Source organism: Schistocerca nitens, chromosome 8 (genome assembly GCF_023898315.1).
Source record: "Schistocerca nitens isolate TAMUIC-IGC-003100 chromosome 8, iqSchNite1.1, whole genome shotgun sequence".
Taxonomy (NCBI): Eukaryota; Metazoa; Arthropoda; class Insecta; order Orthoptera; family Acrididae; genus Schistocerca; species Schistocerca nitens.
The window spans coordinates 549,764,903-549,786,398 of NC_064621.1; the positions used below are offsets into that span (position 1 = coordinate 549,764,903).

Sequence of the window (21,496 nt, forward strand, 5' to 3'; positions counted from 1 at the left end):
CTGTTTGGAAGTTAGCCCCCAAGCATTTGCATTCTGGTGCGATGACTGTAGAGATTGCGACTTTCCTGGCAGTGAGCAGCTTCAACGAAGGGTATTCAACAATTCTGAAGACCATGACAACGATGGACGTCACACTGGGACTGTATTCGACGCAGTTCGCCAAGCATTCGGACGACCACCGGATTCAAGCGGCAGAAAACAGCTTGTCACCTAACTACGAGCGGCTCTGGAGCAGCGCACGATGGCCCAGATCGAGCAGAACTCCCTCTATGAGGAAGAGGAAGGACTAGTTTATGGACACGGAATAGCAGGTTGAAAGTACGTTGCATAATATTGCATTTATATGTAGTCAATACTTCAGACGCGTTTTACTCGAAATGAGGTTTTTAATTGCGCCGTATGGCAACTTCAAATGTACTGAACCGATTGGCATGATTCTTTGTGTCCGACTAAGATAACTAAATTGTCTAGGAGTTGTAGCACTTTTATTCCGATCCATCAACTATAAATACACTCCTGGAAATTGAAATAAGAACACCGTGAATTCATTGTCCCAGGAAGGGGAAACTATTGACACATTCCTGGGGTCAGATACATCACATGATCACACTGACAGAACCACAGGCACATAGACACAGGCAACAGAGCATGCACAATGTCGGCACTAGTACAGTGTGTATCCACCTTTCGCAGCAATGCAGGCTGCTATTCTCCCATGGAGACGATCGTAGAGATGCTGGATGTAGTCCTGTGGAACGGCTTGCCATGCCATTTCCACCTGGCGCCTCAGTTGGACCAGCGTTCGTGCTGGACGTGCAGACCGCGTGAGACGACGCTTCATCCAGTCCCAAACATGCTCAATGGGGGACAGATCCGGAGATCTTGCTGGCCAGGGTAGTTGACTTACACCTTCTAGAGCACGTTGGGTGGCACGGGATACATGCGGACGTGCATTGTCCTGTTGGAACAGCAAGTTCCCTTGCCGGTCTAGGAATGGTAGAACTATGGGTTCGATGACGGTTTGGATGTACCGTGCACTATTCAGTGTCCCCTCGACGATCACCAGTGGTGTACGGCCAGTGTAGGAGATCGCTCCCCACACCATGATGCCGGGTGTTGGCCCTGTGTGCCTCGGTCGTATGCAGTCCTGATTGTGGCGCTCACCTGCACGGCGCCAAACACGCATACGACCATAATTGGCACCAAGGCAGAAGCGACTCTCATCGCTGAAGACGACACGTCTCCATTCGTCCCTCCATTCACGCCTGTCGCGACACTACTGGAGGCGGGCTGCACGATGTTGGGGCGTGAGCGGAAGACGGCCTAACGGTGTGCGGGACCGTAGCCCAGCTTCATGGAGACGGTTGCGAATGGTCCTCGCCGATACCCCAGGAGCAACAGTGTCCCTAATTTGCTGGGAAGTGGCGGTGCGGTCCCCTACGGCACTGTGTAGGATCCTACGGTCTTGGCGTGCATCCGTGCGTCGCTGCGGTCCGGTCCCAGGTCGACGGGCACGTGCACCTTCCGCCGACCACTGGCGACAACATCAATGTACTGTGGAGACCTCACGCCCCACGTGTTGAGCAATTCGGCGGTACGTCCACCCGGCCTCCCGCATGCCCACTATACGCCCTCGCTCAAAGTCCGTCAACTGCACATACGGTTCACGTCCAAGCTGTCGCGGCATGCTACCAGTGTTAAAGACTGCGATGGAGCTCCGTACGCCACGGCAAACTGGCTGACACTGACGGCGGCGGTGCACAAATGCTGCGCAGCTAGCGCCATTCGACGGCCAACACCGCGGTTCCTGGTGTGTCCGCTGTGCCGTGCGTGTGATCATTGCTTGTCGCAGTGTCCGGAGCAAGTATGGTGGGTCTGACACACCGGTGTCAATGTGTTCTTTTTTCCATTTCCAGGAGTGTATTTTTACTTGGCCGACGAAGTCGAAAAATCGATGAAAAAACACTATTTTTACAAATGGCCGCCATTTTGTTTCCTATGGACCAAATAACTTACGCGAGGTACGACTCGTAAAGAATCTTATATAGTTCGCTAACGTCAACTCAATTTTGATTTCAGACTAGCCGGCTGACCTGTGACATACCGCGCGTGGAGGTCTACATAAATTTTGTTTCGTTCCGACGGCACTTCCCGTCTTTGCTCTTCGACATTTCCGGTCGAAAAAATTCCAGTTTGTAGAGGAAATAACAAAACACATTTTGACCAACTTTGACATTGATATCTTTAACACATCATGAGAAAAAAATTCTCAAAGAACATGCTTTTTTCAGGCCAAAGATAGTAAACCTCCCCTTAATGTAATTACTGTCTTGATTAAAGGAGCATTTATTTTTGTCTCCTTGCGTATTTCTGCCAGATAACTTCTGTTTCGTACTGTGCTGTACTGTTGCAGTTTTTTTCCATGTATGCCCACGTTCCATCGAGCTACGTTACTTGACAGTGACACCTGATTCGAAAGTTTCTTTCGTTCTTACGTTCTGTACAACAGTGTACAATGAGGTGAGAACGTTATCTGGTATATCCTAACATGGTGTCGGACCTCCTTTTTCCCGGCGTAGAGTAGCAAACCCGACGTGGCACAGACTCAGCAAGTCGTTGGAAAACCCCTGCGGAAATATGAAGCTATGCTGCCTCGATAGCCCTCCATAATTGCGAAAGTGTTGCCAGCGCAAGATTTCGTGTACGAACTAACGTCTCGATTATGTCCCATAAATGTTAACTGGGATTTATGTCGGGCGATCTGAGAGGCCAAACCGTTCGCTCGCACTGTCCAGAATGTTCTTCAAACCAATCGCGGACAACTGTGGCCCAGTGGCACGGCGTATTGCCATCCGTAAAAATTCCATCATTCTTTGGGAACAAGAATGGCCGCAGGTGGTCTCCAAGTAGCCGAGCATAACCATTTCCAATCAATCATCGCTTCGGTCGGACCAGGAGAGCCAGTTTATTCCAATTAAACACAGCTCACACTATTATGGAGCCACCACCAGCTTGCACAGTGCGTCGATGACATCCTGGGTCCATGGCTTCGTGGTGTCTGAGCCACACTCGAACCCTACCGTCAGCTCTTACCAACTGATATCGGGACTCATCTGACCAGGCCACGGTTGTCCACTCGTCTGGGGTCCAACCGATATGGCCACGAGCCCAGGAAAGCCGCTGTAGTCGATGTCTTGCTGTTAGCAAAGGCTTTCACGTCGGTCACCTGCTGCCATACCGCATTAACGCCAAATTTCGCCGCACTATCGTAACCGATACGTTCGTCCTACCTCCCATATTTAATTCTGCGGTTATTTCACACAATGTTGCATGTCTGTTAGCATTGACAACTCTGTGCAAACGCCGCTGCTCTGTCGTTACGTGCACTGCGTGGCGACAGGTAATGCCTGTAACTGGGTGTTCTCGTCACACCCTTGACACTGTGGATCTCGGAATACTGAATTCCCTTATGATTTCGGAAATGAAATTCCCCATGCGTCCAGCTTGCGCTGTCATTCTGCGTTCAGAGTCTGTTTGATTCTTTGTGTCCGACGAAGCTAACTAAATTGTCTAGGAGTTGTAGCACTTTTATTCCGATCCATCAACTATAAATATTTTTACTTGCCTGACGAAGTCGAAAAATCGATGAAAAAACCCTATTTTTACAAATGGCCGCCAATGCCAATGCACTGTCCTTTTATACCTACTGCAGGAGGTACTACCGCGATCTTTATACTTGCATATCGCTGTTTTTTTTTTTTCACCTCGGTGTATATTCATGTTTTCGCTAGCGAGCGTAAGTGGCGCTACCCAGTGCAGGGCAGCAAGCGAGCGTCAGGCAGTGGCCAGGTCAGGTGACTGGTGGTGGTGGTGGTGGTGGTGGTGGTGGTGGTGGTGGCCGCTGTAGCGAGGCCAGCTGTTGCTGTGTGGGTGGGCACCTGTGGCGGCCCAGGCTTAGCGGAGCTCGGTTCTCCCCTGGGGCCGCGACGGGACGCTCTTTCGGCGAATATTGATTTGGCGGCTGGAATGTGGCCAACGGCTCCAGGCTGCTGGAGGGCTCTAGGGCTCTACACGGGGCAGGCTCTGTCCATACCCCCTCGTGTGTGGCTACCCCACCGTTGTCTGCAGCTCCAGCATATATCCATCGACACCCGGGCGGGGCGAGGACTCTCTGCTTCTCTGACAATACGGGCGGGTCAGTGGAATCTGTAATGCATCGTTTGCGTGGTTTGCGGGTACTGATTTTAATAACAGAAAAACCATCAATCCTGATTTTATTCTGGAAACTGATTTATGTACTCAAACGAAGTTCATGATACCGTACCGATATAGGAGTAATCTCTTGTCATTCGTACTCCATCCGCCGTAACTCGTATCCACTCTACTCTGAGATGATTAAATTGAGGGATGTACCATGAAATATTTGTTAATGAGACAAAATCGAATGTGTCCATAAACTAACGTGTCCTGACTTGAAGTCTGAATGTCGAACAACTGTCTAGAACAGTTCCAGACACGGAGAGTCGTTGGATCAAATGTGAATTTGTGCGACCTGTACTACACATTCTGGAATGATTAAATCAAGGAATTATTAGGTAAATGAATAAAGAAAGGAATAAATAAATAAAGGGATAAATAAATATGTAAAGGAAGGAATAAATGATTAAAGGAACGAATGAACTGGTAGATGAAGGAATTAGCACTGGAATGAATGAGCCAGTAGAGGAGGGGGAGGATGATGATGATTTTTAGTGTTGTTGCGTCTAAACAGTGAGCTCATCAGTGTCCTGAATGGTTAAAAGACTGACTAAATGATTTCATAAAGAAGTGAATTGGGTGGAGGAATGAGTGAGTGAATGAATGAATGAATAAGGAATGAATGTGGGTATGAAGGAAAGAATTAAGACTACTTGTTTTTTCGTCGACTATTTTAACTTATTGCTGGGTAATACAGCCCCAATCAAAAATATGTACCCTATTGTATGTTCGGGGTGTCCATAAAGTATCTTTACAGCTTCTGACTAATAACTTCAAAACTATTTTAGATTATCTGTAAGTGATATTCAACATATGACAAGATGACTCATAAAGTTTTGTTTCCTCACTCGTACACGTCAGTGTGTAAACCACTAGTGCAGATCGATTATCAATCGGTATTCGTAAAACGCTGTTGAGAAAATTTAGAGAACGGTATTTGAAGCTGACTGTCAAAGATATATTGCCGTCAACGTACATTTCACGTAGGAACCACGGGGATAAGATGTGTGAAAATAGGCCTAGTACAGAGATGTAGAGATATTTGCTCTGTTTGCGAGTGGAACATGACAGGAAATGACTAGTACAAGGTACCCTCCGCCACGCTCCATACCGTGGCTTGTGGAGTATTTACGTGTATGTACATTCAATTTTTCTCCACGTCAGCACAGGAACTCCACGGCGACGTGCTGAGATGCATTGCGGTTGCGTGTTTTCCTATTCAGTAAGTCCGTAACTTTTGTTTGGTACACCTGATCCCTCACAAAATCCCAAAGGGGGAAAAAAATCTAGTGGCGTGATGCCAAGTTATCATGGCAACCACGGAATCGGACCGTCTCTGCTAACTAATCAACCAACAAACTTTTCACACCAATCTAGTGGTGTGATTTCAAGTTATCGTGCCAACCACGGAATCGGACCGTCTCGGCCAATAAATCTATCAACAAACTTTTCACCCGGTAATTGACAGACATTAAAGGATCAGGGAGATGGTACTTCATTCTGCTGGAATATGACGTCAGACTGTAGGTACTCCAATTGTGGCACATGAAACTCTTGTAATACGTCCACGCGAACATAATGCTCTCGATAAACTCGTTAAAAGACTGGGACAAAGATGCAATTGTGCATAAGTCTGCATCAGACGCTGACCTTGGGACTGCTTCTTTCCATTTCATATGAAATTATAAGACGCTCTGATCCCCATATGCGGACGGTATGACGATTCAGTCTGCAGATAAATGAAAAAAAATTCCTCATCAGAGAACCAAATCTTCCCCAAAAGTCATACTCACTATCCAGTCCAGTCACACAAATGTGAAAACCGCCTATGTTCGAAGTCAGCTTGCAATAACGACTCACAGACGGCAAATGACAGCACTAGCAGTCGACTGTATTTAAAGCGAGTGTGTCGAAGGATGCGGAAAACAGTGCACTTCTTGTTATAATGCGGAAACGGAGCGATCTTTTTGATGTCCAAAAGGACATGATCATTGGCTCGTGGGTGAACGGTGGAAGCATTTCCGAAGCGCCTGAGTTAGCAAACAATTCGCGTGCCGCAATGATTAAAGTACACTACGCACGGCAAAATGGCGCTATCCAAAAGCGGCACCGAGGCAACTGGGGTGCAGCACAGGCCACAGATAACAGCTGCGGAGATGTGTATGGGGAACAGACGTGCAACTGTTGAGCAGCTGACCTCCCAGTGGGAACAAGGGTCTACGGATAGTGTTACCTAAACGACTGTTCTGCGAATGTTGCTGTGTATGGGCCTCCATAGCACGCGCCTGGTTCAAACATCCATGTTGACTCCTGGTCATTGGCGATGAAGGCTGGAATTTGCATACCAGTGCCACAAATGTACGTCCAGTGACTACCGACAGGTGGCCTTTTCAGATGCATCACGTTTTATGCTCCATCCGACAGATGGCCGTCGGTGTGTACGGCCCTGCAATAATAGTAAGAAGGGTCCAGGCCGAAGGAGGGAGCGTTATGGTCTGGGGAATGTTTTCGTAGCATTCCATGGGTGATCTCTTCATTCTGGAATGCACAATGGATCAATACAGGCATGCGTCTGTCCTTGGGGACTCTGTCCAACCTACATGCAGTTTGCTTTGACCTCGGCATGGCATCTACCAGCAGGGCGAAGTAAGGTGTCACACAGCTCGTGGGGTACGTGTATGGTCCGAAAGAGCACCAGGATGAATTTATAGTGCTCTCGCGGCCACCAGACTAACCGGATTTAAATCCAATCGATAACGTCTGGGACCGCCTTGTTCGGACTGTTCGTATCATGGATCCTCTGCAGAGAAACCTACTGCAGCTGGCCACGGCAGTGGAGTCGGCATGGTTCCCTATCGCTGTTGGTACCTTCAAGAACCTCACTGACTGTCTTTCTGCACGTCTGCCCTGCAAAAGGTGTTACTTAGGCTTTCCAGAGATCGTCATATTAATGTCACTGGACCGTGTATATCTACAGCAAAATGTTTATATTTAGATAAGTCTGTCGGCTTTAGTGCCTGAAGCAGCTGCAGCTTGTTGGCATTAAGGCGTAACCTTTTACGCAAGGCTTGTACAATACTGATCGTGGCATTTCCAACTCTCTGGCAGCTGTATAAACTGTTCTGTTGTTGAAAATTTGCCCTCGTTGACGTCCGAAACACATGAACGACCTGTCCACTGCATGCGGAGGACACTATCTTGTAACCTCCCCCTCTCTTATCGACCTTAATGACAGTGAAAAATTAAACCGCGTGTACCTAATGGAAATGTGGGAAAAGCAATCGTCACCGAAGTTAATCTGTCGGTAAAGAGGGAGGAAAGGGTTACATCTAAATGAAAGGAAAAATGCAAATGAAACTGGAGGAAATTAATTTTGAAAAGGGGTAAAGTTAATAAAGAAAGTAAATGTGCAGCCGTTACGTTAACAATTAACAAGGCGTTAATTAGATATTTGAGATTTGGGGGAAATCACGGTCGCCAGTGCTAAGGACAATTACTATAGTAATTGAAAAAGAAAGGTTATTACACATATAATTAGCACTAGAAGCGAGGCAACTGAAGGTTGACACGTGTAGTGTGAAAACTGAAAGTTTGTCAGAAGTAATAAATTTCGCTACACTCTGACTTAATTTAGCAAAAGAATTAATAAAACCGGAAAATCGAAAGTTAATTTAGTGAGCTTTCTTTCTGAAGCACATCGAAGTCCAGTAAAATACGGTAAGTCTTGGACTACCTCAACAATCATTTCAAAAGCAACTTGACTCTACGCAATTTAGAAACAAGAGATTTAACTTTGAACTTGAATTAAATGATTCTGAACAATTAACAATAGTAAAATTTAGTACGTACCAAGCTGAGCTGCAGTCACAGGTAAGCTAAAATATGCTAACAAAACTCGCACTCTTAATTTGTGCTCGTATAATCTAAATATTGTAGCCAGCTATGAATACTTTAACTGAACTTTGAAATTAAAGCAGTGAAATCTAATTATATTATTTTAATGCTGGCGTTTGAATTTCAACGATACTCGGGTTCATTTCGGAAAAGGAAGGGACCCTGCTTGGCAATGCAATTGGGACAATGAGCAACAAAGGTTCATGCTAAGTTGCTGTAATTTCGCGAGACAAATGGAACAATTTGAAAAGCTGAGGTCTGCCATACAGTTCTGAAACTTTAGGTGCTTTTAGTCTTCCTTGTTGGTTGATTGAAGGTTTGAAGCCGTCGATCGAGGAGGTGGCGACAGTCACTCATTGTCGGCCGTCGCTGTTGCAGAAGCTGGATGCTGGCGCGCCTTCTTCTCAACACGGTCACCAGACGAAACGGGCTCTTGATGTGCGCCAGCTAATGCTTCCCGTCCGCGACACCATGTCAGAAACTATCATCGCAAGTCGAGCGCAATTACATGCTGCCAAACCCCGAAAGCGCGGCAACTCGCGGGAGCTACACACAACACACCTGCTCCACTCGCTACTCCAGCCAGACTCTCTCGCTCTCTGCTCGCGCTCCACGCGACAGAGTTAACACTACCAAAGATCCTACACACTGATTCTTCACACGACCTATCGATGTAATCGTTCGATAGCAGTTTTCCCTAGGCAAGACCCAGCGTAAAAATACAAATAATATTTACGAAACAAACCAATTATACATCGACATAAATGCATAAATATATATATATATATATATATATATATATATATATATATATATATATATAGTAAAACAATTACAATATGTAAAGACACAGAAATGTCATATATTCAGGTAACAAAATAAGGAAAAAATTTACAGTACAATAGATGGAAATAGGAGGATATGCATTTCCGGCGTTACAATCTGTTAGCCGGCCGCGGTTGCCGAGCGGTTGTAGGCGTTTCAGTCCGGAACCGCGCGACTGCTACGGTCGCAGGTTCGAATCCTGCTTCAGGCATGGATGTGTGTGATGTCCTTAGGTTAGTTAGGTTTAAGTAGTTCTAAGTTCTAGGGGACTGATGACCTCAGATGGTAAGTACCATAGTGCTCAGAGCCATTTGAACCAACACTATCTGTTTACATAAACGGGATATGCTAAGCCCGGATAGGCGGTCGGAACTGTAGTTTCATTCCGTACTGTGTCTAAAAATTTCATTTCACTCGGGTATCAGACTTCGTCTCTGTCAACCAGCTACGTAGTGAAATTTCATCTGTGGCGAACTCATTTTTCGTCAGATCTTGGGCACTTCCAAAATTTAAAAAAACGCTTTGAGGTATCTTCGTCACTTGTTGAAAACCAGTTGTCATCTATTATAAGGGGGCGATCAAAAAGCTTCCGGTCGAAGGCCGTGCAGTCCAGAATCGGTGTGCCAATCAGGTGAAATAGCAGTGAGTATTGAAGCAATCATCCCGCCCACACACCTGGTTGATGATACCCGTTTGGTAAACCAGCGTGTCCTGCTGCCTGAAGAAGTCCGTTACTGCCTGCCGCACATCCTCATCCGATAGGAATCGTCGACCCTTCAAGGCCTTTTTAAGGGAGCGGAGGCATGAAAATCGCGTAGGGAGAGATCAGGACTATAGGGCGTGTCTTCTAGTGCCTCCCGCTTGAGTTGGCGTAACTTATGCCTTACGACATTTCCGATATAGGGATGTGCGTTATCATGAAGCAGTAGCGTGTCGTGTTTTTCCAGGACATTTCGCCTTAACTGCATGTCGTAATTTCTCCAGCGTTGCGCAATACCGTTCCCCAGTGATGGAAACACCAGGTTCCTTGAAATCAATAAGCAACGGGTCCTTCTTCACCAAGAAAAGCATAACAGGGCGGGATGAGCATCACCTTTCCAGCAGATGACTGGCTCCTGAACCTCTTACGACGAGGGGACGGTGATACCGCTGCTTCGTCGACGCTTTCTACTCCGGTTCCCAGTGGTGGCGACAGCTTGCGTCGACTTCAAGAATACGGTCAAGCAACGTGTAGCAAAGGCAACAGGCAAACAACCGTCCGGTTTACTTTTTGTTCGGCAGTGAACGCCTGGGGAATCCATTGGCTGCAGACCTTATGGTAGCCTAACTCCTGCCGAATAATGTGTTGTGCGTAACCAAATCTGAGGTCGAGATCTTGTGCTAGTGCATGAATTGTTATACGAAGGAAAGCTCTAAGCACATCATCAACCGCCTGGTTGTTGTTGTGCTTAACAGATGAGTCTGACCTCCGACATCGACTGGCGTCTTGTGTAGAATCATGACCAGCACGGAACTTAGCGCACCATTCCACAGCAGTGGCTTTCGACGGACAGTCAAGAAATGATCAATAGCACGTTGGTCCTGTTTGGACGCATTTGGTAATGACGTCGCCGTAGTTCACATTTCCTAATTTACCGCACGCGTATCGGAAAGACACGAATGCCACACTGATTTCTTGCCTGCATACCGGTGCTTACACACCCTCTTCGAAGTCGCGCCACGTTGCATATATGCTGCAGCAACACCCTCACACGGAAACTTTTTCGTTTCCCCTTATACCAGGTGTTTATAACTAAATCGAAACTATCCACAAAGGTCCAGTGTGGGCTGTAATCGTTGTATGGCAGCTACACTTGGCGGATGTTCTAATGAGTTAATGAGGAACCAATTTACGCTGGAACAGTTTTAGTTCCAATTTTGGCCACCAGGTGCAAACCTGGCGTTGTGCATGCAAGAAAGACGTAGAGAAATGCTTCTCTATGTAATGGATTAGGAACAGGACGCGGGAAGAAAACGTCAGACAAGTCAGAAAGGCATGATGTTCATTTTATTACTAACTGCCGCTTCAGATCAGGTAGAGGCTAAACGTGTCCCTGGTAAACGTGATCTTTTAGATACCCCCAGAGCCAAAAGTCCCATGGATTCAGCTTAGGCGACCTTGCAGGAGATACACTGGGAAACCTCTGGGGATAACACGTTCGTGGAAGGTTGCATTAAGCAGATCCTACGCAGAGCGAGCGACATGAGATGCTGCCCCACATCGAAAGAAAACAGTGGTTTCCACACAACTGCGCTCTTCCAAAGCAGTAATCACATGCTGTACAGTGAGGTCTTGATAACGTGCAGACGTCATGGTACAGCTGGAAGACTCTCTGGGTGTATTCTCATCAAGAATGAACGGATTAAAAGTGCTTGTGAATCGACACCAGACATTCACATATGCGACCAAATGCAATGGCTCTTAGTGCAAAACACGTCTTATAATGATACCCCAAATTCGGCAGTTCTGTGTGTTTACTGCATCCTGTTCTGTAAAATGTGCCTTGCCACTCCACAAAATACTGCCAGGTCACATGTCATCAACTTTGATCCGTGCCAGAAACCGAAGTGCAAATTCGGAACGTTGCTGCAGATTACGAGGTTTCCATTGCTGTACCGTCTGGATCTTGTGTGGGTACCAGTGTAAATCAGGCAGCAAAACTGTCGGTACTGTTGACCATTGGATGGATAATTCTCGTGACACTATACGAGCACGAACTCTACCCGGGGCACGTGGTGCTGCATCGTCAGTTACAACTACGTCCATCGTGATAGGATGCCTTTGTCTTCCAGATGCCACACCAAGCTCACCCGTGTTTTCGAATTTCACTGCCTCCTTCTTCAAACCATTAAATGACATCGCGCCTCTCCTCAGACCTTTCAATCGGCGATACTCTCTCCATGCAGCACTGTAATTGCGTCTATTTATGTAAAATATTTTCACTAAAAAACAGTGCACGGTCTCTCTTCTCGATAGCCACACTGTTCACTCACGTTATCGATTGTAAAATGACAGCGTGAGTATCACAACATCATACAAACAGTTTACAGCACCAGATTTGCACCTGGTGCCCAAAATAGGAACTAGTTTTTTTTTTTTCACCGTAAATCGTTTCCGCGTTACCGCATTAGCATGTCTACAAAGTTTAACTGCCATACGATAATTACAGCCCTTACTGGATCTCCGTGAGTACCTGCAGTTTAACAACACTGATGAGACAAAACGTTATGACCACTGCCCACGCCGGCATTGGACGCCTCCTGGTGGCGTTTCGGGCACGTGACGCGGTAGCAAAAGTATGCAAGCCAAGCATACAGGGACAGGGATCACCGTAGCGAAGATATGAGCTGCAAATGGGGAAATCCATTGAAATAAACGACTTCGACAAAGGGCATATTATTATTACGCAGAGCTTGTGAACGAGTATCACGAAAACGGCGAAGCTGGACGAATGTTCACGTGTTACTGTCGTGAGCAGCTGCGAAAAGAGATAAAATAGTGAAAGTACCAATAGGCGCAAAATGATTGGACGTCCACGACTCCTCACAGAACGTGGGGTTCGGAGGCTTGTCTGCTCTGGAAAGTAGGATAGATGGTGACCTGCGGCATCTCTGTCGAAAGAGCACAATGCTGATGCGTCTTTCGAGCACGCCGTTCATCGTAAATTGTTGAACATGGTGCTCCGCAGCAGCCCACCCCCCTACGTGTTCACATGTTCACCCAATGACATCGTCAATTACGGCAGGAGTGGGCGCGGGACCATCGGGAATCGACCATCGATCAATAGAAACCCGTCAGCTCTTCAGGTGAACCATATTTTTGCTGCAGTAAGTCGATGGTCGTCGCCACAAACGACGTCATCGAGGTGAACGGCGGTTCGAAATGTGCAGCGCGCCTCGGATGCAGGCTAGTGGCAGCAGTATTATGCTCTGCGAGACGTTCTCCTGCGCTTGCGTGGCACTTACGGTAGTAATCGAGGACCTGCTGACAGTTGCGAAGCACTTGCATCCCATCGCGCTTGATGTCTTCCCCGATGGCGATGTCATCTTTGTGCAGTATAATTGACCGTGTCTCGGACCCAGGACCGTGCTACAGTGGTTTTGAAGAGCGTTACAGTGAATTGACGTTGATTTCTCGGCGACCAAATTCTCCTGATGTAAAACCTATGGAACCCACCCGGGTCGCTAGCGGGCGCCATCATCGCGTACGTAAATCGGCGGCCCGTTATTTACGCGAATTACATGACATGCGCGCAGACATCTAATGCCACGTACCTCCACAAACCTCGGATGCCTGATACGCAGAATCAGCGACGTATTTCGTTCCGAAGACGGACATATAAGCTACATTACTGGCCATTAAAACTGCTACACCAAGAAGAAATGCAGATGATAAACGGGTATTCATTGGACAGATATATTATACTAGAACTGACATGTGATTACATTTTCACGCAATTTTGGTGCATAGATCCTGAGAAATCAGTACCCAGAACAACCACTTCTCGCCGTAATAACGGCCTTGATACGCCTGGGCATTGAGTGAAACAGAGCTTGGATGGCGTGTACAGGTACAGCAGTCCATGCAGCTTCAACACGATACCGCAGTTCATCAAGAGTAGTGACTGGAGTATTGTGACGAGCCAGTTGCTCGGCCACCATTGACCAGACGTTTTCCATTGGAGAGAGATCTGGAGAGTGTGTTGGCCAGGGCAGCAGTCGAACATATTCTGCATCCAGAAAGGCCCGTACAGGACCTGCAACATGCGGTCGTTTATTATCCAACTGAAATGTAGGGTTTCGCAGGCATCGAATAAAGGGTAGAGCCACGGGTCCTAACACGTCTGAAATGTAACGTCCACTGTTCAAAGTGCCGTCAGTGCTAACAAGAAATGACCGAGAAGTGTAACCTATGGCACCCCATACCATCACGCCGGGTGATACGCCAGTGTGGCGATGACGAATACACGCTTCAAATGTGCGTTCACCGCCATGTCGCCAAACAAGGATTCGACCATCATGATGCTGTAAACAGAACCTGGATTCATCCGAAAAAAATGACGTTTTGCCATTCGTACGCCCAGGTTCGTCGTTGAGTACCCCATCGCAGGCGCTCCTGTCTGTGATGCAGCGTCAAGGGTAACCGCAGCCATGGTCTCCGAGGCGATAGTCCATGCTGCTGCAAACGTAGTCCAACTGCTCGTGCAGATGGTTGTTATCTTGCAAACGTTCCCATCTGTTAATTCAGGGATCGAGACGTGGGTGCACGATCCGTTACAGCCATGCGGATAAGATGCCTGTCATCTCGACTGCTAGTGATACGAGGCCGTTGAGATCCAACACGGCGTTCCGTATTACCCTCCTGAAGCCACCGATTCCATATTCTGCTAACAGTCATTGGATCTCGACCAAGGCAAGCAGCAATGTCGCGATACGATAAGCCGCAATTGCGATAGGTTACAATCCGCCCTTATCAAAGTCGGAAACGTGATGGTACGCATTTCTCCTCCTTACACGAGGCATCACAACAACGTTTCAACAGGAAACGCCCATCAACTACCGTTTGTGTATGAGAAATCGGTTGGAAACTTTCCTCATGTCAGCATGTTGTAGGTGTCGCCACCGGCACCAGCCTTGTATGAATGCTCTGAAAAGCATATCACAGCATCTTCTTCCTATCGGTTAAATTTCGCGCCTTTAGCACGTCATCTTCGTGGTTTAGCAATTTTAATGGCCAGTAGTGTATTAAGGAGGTACTAAGAAGGTGGTCATTCCGTTTTGGCTCATCGCTGTAGATATCCAACCGGCAGTATAGTTTTATGATTATTGAAGCCTATTGTTGTTCAGGTAGTTTATGGACACGCTGTACGTTTGTGTATTTTCGTGTGTAAACGGCACGCAGCGCGCGACGCGTGACAGCCGCCGGCCTCAGCAGAAATGTCCCTTGTTGTTTGCAGCTGGGCGTGGCTCTGGGGTTCCTGCTGCCGCCGCTGATCGTCAAGTACCACGAGGGCGACATGGAGGCGAGCGGGAGCGAGTTCGCGCTCATGTTCTACCTGATGGCCGGCTTCTGCACCGTGCTGCTCCTCGTCGTCGTTGCGCGTGAGTACGTCCCTCTCCCAGTGCACGCCTCCATCTCGGGACTCCAGCTTCGTAGGAGTGGGGGTTGTGGGCTATTAGGCCGTCAGCAACTGTGCTGTGGGAGCTGTTACTTCTTACATCTTTTAAGCTTAGTTTACACGATGACATTGCGTTGCGCCACTCGTTGCGCGGAATGATTTGCACGCAAGACGTTTCATATGAAGGGCTTATTTCAGTAGTGGTACAAGTCCATTACCTCCACTTTTCTGCCTATAATGCTTCTGAAATTAATTATCCAAACAAACAGAAAGAAAGGTTCATCTCTAGCAAGAAGCCATATGCTCGAATATCTCTGGTATCTCAATTGCAGATTTTTCAGCGCTCATTTAACTTTAGGACTCTGAGTCTAAAAATGAACAAAAATGGACTTGTACCTCTATTGAAATAAGCCCTTCATATATGACTGTAGACACGGCGACACCAGTATACACTTCAGTTTCGTCGTTTTGTGGGTCCCTGAGTCGTGTCTGTAATGAAAGTTTTGGTAGTTGCACGTCGCACGAGTTGTGATGGAGTTAAAGTTTGTTGCTTGGAATCGCTGCATAAGAAAAAAAATAAGAAACGTGTTCCGATTCGTGACTGGACGAAGAAAAGACGTCAGCTTGGTTGCTCAGCATCGTTGCTGAAATAATTTATAACGGATGATCCGAGAAGTTCTTTTAATTACTTTAGAATGTCACCAGAACAGTTCACGTTTCTTCTAAATAGAGTTAATTATGCCATAAGGAATAAAGGTACTGTAATGCATGAAGCACTGTCGCCAGAACTGAAATTACATATTATATTGCGTGCATTACAATCGAGAACGCTGGGCATGCTATAAGATACTTTTAGTTGCTAATGACCCTCTTGCATTTACACAAATAATTATTAACATGAACAGTAATAATTAGTAAAATTAGCATCAATAATTATTCGCCGCCGCGGTGGCCGTGCGGTTCTGGCGCTGCAGTCCGGAACCGCGGGACTGCTACGGTCGCAGGTTCGAATCCTGCCTCGGGCATGGGTGTGTGTGATGTCCTTAGGTTAGTTAGGTTTAAGTAGTTCTAAGTTCTAGGGGACTTATGACCTAAGATGTTGAGTCCCATAGTGCTCAGAGCCATTTGAACCAATAATTATTCGAAGCAGGCCGCATTAAGAAGAATATGGTTTGCAACTACTCTCTTCAAGATAGATCTATACAGTAGCAATATTGCAAAATTCTAACATATGTGAATGGGGAGCACTGCAGCGACGTTTTAAATAGATGAATATTGAATAAAGAATGCAGCTTATTGAATTTGTATAGCCTTCCCTCCTGTCAACAGTATTCCTTAACAAAGAGTTGGCCAATTCGAATGATGGGATTTGAGTCTTGTAGACGAGAGAACTGGCATAGCTGGAATTACACTTGCATGTATTTTTCTTAATTCAGTTGTATATGTGCTCCTAACTCAATAATTGTTTCCCTGCAGCTCATATATTGTCAAACCACCTATGTTATGATTGCACTTGATGGTGTCAGCGGCAGCAATATACTGCTTATTTTTGTAATCAGCGTCACTGAAATCCTACAAACACCGATGCAAAGCATAGATATCCAAAAAGCGACCACTTCATATTTCAGTTTGTCTACACTCTACGAACACACCTAAACTCATGCAACTAGTGTCACCAAATTTGGAACACGCCGAAAGTGTTAAGTTTCACCAACGAGTTGCGCAAACGCGCTGCGCGCATGCGCAGTGGCCGGTAGCGCAGTTGCCTGCAACCTGGTGTTGTGTAAACAAGGTTTTACGTTTGTATCTTGTTTCAAAGTTTCTGTATGTTTGCCCGGTTTTGGTTGTGGGCTATTCGGTGGCCAGCAAATGTGGCATGGGGACTGTTACTTTTCAAAGCTTTCACGTTTGTGATTATCTTGTCTTAAAGTTTCTGTATGTTGTCCCTGTTTATGGTGACTGACAAGAGCTGCATGTCAGTTCATAAATGCCTAATCTGTTCAGCATGGATCCAGTGTTTTCTGTTTTCCGAGTTTTTACTATGTTGTGCTGAATGTTCTGTATCCCATTTGAAGTTCCCATTTCCTTCAAATGTTTCCTATTCTGCGTAATATTTTAGTATAACAGGTGCGTATGAGGCACTTTGTTTTGTGAGTGGGTTTGCTTTCTGTGCTATGTTGTGGTCTTCTGTTGTCGTGCAAGGTCTTGTGTACATGCAGCCTGTACATTCGTTTCCCGTATACATGCGAGGGTTATTCGGAAAGTAAGGAACGATAGGTCGTGAAATGGAAACCACAGTGAAAATCAAAACTGTTTTATTTGCAACGGTTAGCTACACCTTCCCACTACTTCTCTGCACAGTCGCAGCTCAGACTTGGACATCTGTCGTAGCGTTGTACCAACTTTTCAATTCCCTCGTTATAGACGACAGCCGCCAGTGCTTTTCGACAATTTTCTACTCTGGACTGCAGCTCGTTGTCTGTGTCAAAATACAGGGTAAGTCAAAAGTCCTTGGACACCTTCGTAAGTTCGAAGATTAAAGGGAAAATTGAAATGTGATAATGCGAACATAGGTTTGATGTGGACCGCAACTTTTGGAGTGAATTTCATTCATGGCCGCCATCTTGATATCCACCATTTTGGTTTCAAGCCCTTTTTTTAAATTGGAAGGGGGGTGTATGACACATCAAATAACACTCGCTTGCGCTCTGGAATTGAATGGTGTAATTTGTTTTTGCCTATCTTGAACAGTTTAGAAGTTATTACTGTTCAAAGTTGCCTTGATACCGACTCATGTCTCTCTTTGATCCAGGTGATCTAAAATGGATCTAACACGTGAACAACTTTGAACATTAATAACCTCTAAACTGTACAAGATAGATAAAAACAAATTACACCACTAAATTACGGAGCTCAAGCGAGTGTTGTTTGATATGTCGTACACCCCCAGTCCCATTTTTAAAAAAAGACTTGAATCCAAAGTGGCGGATTTCAAGATGACGGCCATGAATGAAATTCACTCCAAAAGTTGCGGTCCACATCAAACCTATGTTCCCATTATCACATTTCAATTTTCCCTTTAATCTTCCAACTTATGAAGGTGTCCAAGGACTTTTGACTCGCCTTGTATTATCTTTATAGCCAGTGGTTCATTTCAGCAGAGATGAACCTCAGGGGTAGCCAATTATGGGCTGTATTGTGGGTGATCAAACACCTCCCATCGAAAACGCTGCAGGAGCATCTTCATTGCCCCTGCAAAGTGCGGCCAAGAATTGTTGTGTAGAACGAGCTGCATGACAGTTACGTTATGTTGATTGCATAGCTTCAGGCGAAATCTTTCGCCAGGCCCTCATACTTGGTGGGAGACGCTAATTTCTAACCACCTTTACGTTCTCACTGTGAGCTCTGAACTGAAAAGAGCGACATGATGCGATCGACGGGCGTACTAGACACAGTGCCCAACGCATCTGTGCAAAGCTTCATCAGAATTTCACTGCATTTTCCATTTCGCGACCGATCGTTCCTTACTTTCCGAATAACCCTCGTATTTGCTTTTGTTTAATTTCTCTGTCATACCTATTCCATTTGCAAACACGCTCACTGCAACAGCAGCATACCCAATCTATTCACATGGTCAAGGTACTAAACCAGGTCACATAAAGCATACACTTCAAGTATTACGTCAAGAAGCGACGAGTATAATTACCTGAGGATATACACAGACCAGACCACATTGTGACATCATGTTACAACCTTGAATGACCACCTTCTGTAGCGCGGACCACTGCGACACGTGCAGAAAGAGTGTCGGTGACTTTCTGAAAGGTGCTGACTTGGATGTAGAGCCATGCTGACTCCAATGCAATGGCCAGATGCGCTGGGTTCCTCAGCTGATGCTTTCAGCCCGATCGAAGTGGTCCCATAAATTTTCGAATGAGCTCGAATCCAGGGACTATAGTTTCCATGGGAGTGCGATAAACTCAACCTGGTACTCTTCGAAGAACGCCTGTGCACTGCGAGCTGACTGACACGTTGAATTTTCCTGCTGAGAGTTACCGCCGTGTCGAGGAGAAAGAAACTGATTGTAGGGGTGCACATGGTCCCCGGGCATGGATGCATACTTCTGCTGATCCATTGTGCCTTTTAGAATGACGATACCACCCATAGAATTCCACAAAAACATTGTCCATACTAGAGCGATCCGTCCTCTTACCCGGACACCTCCGACTATCGTTGCAGGGCCGTACACTCCAATGGCCATGTGTCTGATGGAGCATAAAACGTTCATTTGCAGCACTCACATGAAAATTCCAGCCTTCGTCGACAATGAACAATAGTTGGCATTGGCGCATGAACCAGTTGCCTGCTGCAGAAGCCCACATGCTGAAAAGTTCGCTGAACGGCCATTGAAGAGACACTGTTGGTAGCCCCTTGTTTCATGTGTGTGGTCAGTTGCTCTATTGTTGCACATCTGTTCGCCTGTACACATCTCCGCTTCCATCGTTCAGACGTCATATATAGCCCATGATGCACCACAGTTGCCTCAGTGCGAGTTCTGGATCGCCATTTAGCCATGCGTGGTGTATTTTAACCACAGTGGCACGCCAACAGCTTACAGACTTAACCGTTTCGGAAATGCTTCCACCCTTGGCCCAAAAACCACAGATAATGCCTTTTTGGACGTCGCATCTATTTCCGCATTACGACAGCAACTTCACGGCTTTCCACGTCCCGGCCGATACACTTCATGTACCCTCCACTGCTGGTGCTGCCACCTTTTGTTTGTGAGTGGTTATTACGACGCATTGACGTCGAACGTGGGCAGTGGTCACATTAACGTAACTGGACCACGTAAATTCCTCTAGAAAGCGTCAGAAGAAGAACAGGGCCCAATGTGGAGCTCACCCCAGCGTTGCCAGTTATCACGGTACTTGACGGTTGTGGCGCGTGGTCACTGGCAACGCCGCATAGCATTCTGCGTCCTTCTCAGTGCAGAATGCGTCTCACACCCGCCTCCACACTTGGGTTCCACTACAAGGCTCAGATTTTTAAACATATAACGCGAGGTGCCATCACTGCACCACTTGAGATCTGACTGAGATAGGACAAAATGTTTATGGAGCTTTTTTCAAGACCGCACTTCATTGCATATAACTGCGTCATCTGCAAAAAGTCTGAAGTTAGTGTTGATATTGTCTGCAAGGTCATTAATATACGGCATCAACAGCAAGAGTTCCAACATATTTCCCTGGGTTATACCTGAAGTTTTCTACACCTATCGCTGTCTCTCCATCCAAGATAGCGTACTAAATTTTCCCCACCAATAAATCCTCCATCTAGTCAAAAATTTCGCACAATACGTTTAACGACTGTACTTTCAATAGCAAGTGTAGGTGTGGTACTGAGTCAACTGCTTTTGGAGACGAAGCAGTACTGCATCTAACAGACGGTCTTGATTCCTTAACTTCCCAGATGCCACGTGAGAAAAGCATTAGTCGGGTTGCACATGATCCTTGTTTTTGGTATCCTTGCTGGCTGACATGGAGGACGTTATTCTCTTTGAGATACCTCATTTCAAAATTCTGTAAATACTACAACAGTCTCTGATCGCAAATATTTGTTTATTCAACTGTCGGTTTCAATAATTACGGTCATCTCCAGAGTGATTTAAAAAGAAGAAAGCCGGCTTGAGTGGCCGTGCGGTTCTAGACGCTTCAGCCTGGAACCGCCCGACCGCTACGGTCGCAGGTTCGAATCCTGCCTCGGGCATGGATGTGTGTGATGTCCTTAGGTTAGTTAGGATTAAGTAGTTCTAAGTTTTAGGGGACTGATGACCTCAGATGTTAAGTCCCATAGTGCTCAGAGCAATTTGAACCATTTGAAAAAGAAGAAATGTGCGTATTTATGAAAAAATGTACGTAATAGGCGGCTATCAACTACTAAAAGCAGTATCGTAACATACAAAGTCTAGAAGGTTAGCAATCATAGACATCTTGAGGCAGTTAACAGAGTAAGCAATTAAAATACATAGTGAACAGTAATAAAACCGACAAACTGCAGGGACGGATTCCTGGCTGGAGATAAAAGAAAAAAGGTCCTATGAAAACGTGCCGGAAATGGATAACAAATCGATCTGGGAGAAAATACTTCGAGTAGAACGAAATCCGCTGCTGACAATCCTAGCATTCGTTGCAATTGATACGGGACAATAGCGGTTGTCGTGTAGGATACATATAATTGTACTTTTGGCTTACACCATGATGACAACCACTTGCCTGGAGGTTGTACAAGAGTTCGCCTCAGTATCCTGTAGAACCCGGCCCTCCAAATACAGTGTACGCACAGTTCGCCAACGCTCTGCA

The 21,496-nt window shown here is 46.2% G+C and overlaps 1 protein-coding gene across 1 annotated transcript in view; it reads left to right on the forward strand.

The window, feature by feature from the left end:
• LOC126199670 (feline leukemia virus subgroup C receptor-related protein 2) overlaps positions 1–21,496 on the forward strand; it is a 745,948-nt gene that overhangs the window by 463,616 nt on the left and 260,836 nt on the right. Inside the window, exon 3 of the mRNA XM_049936597.1 lies at positions 14,973–15,117. Within this exon, the coding sequence (XP_049792554.1) occupies positions 14,973–15,117 (145 nt within the window). The remainder of the gene's footprint in view (positions 1–14,972; positions 15,118–21,496) is intronic.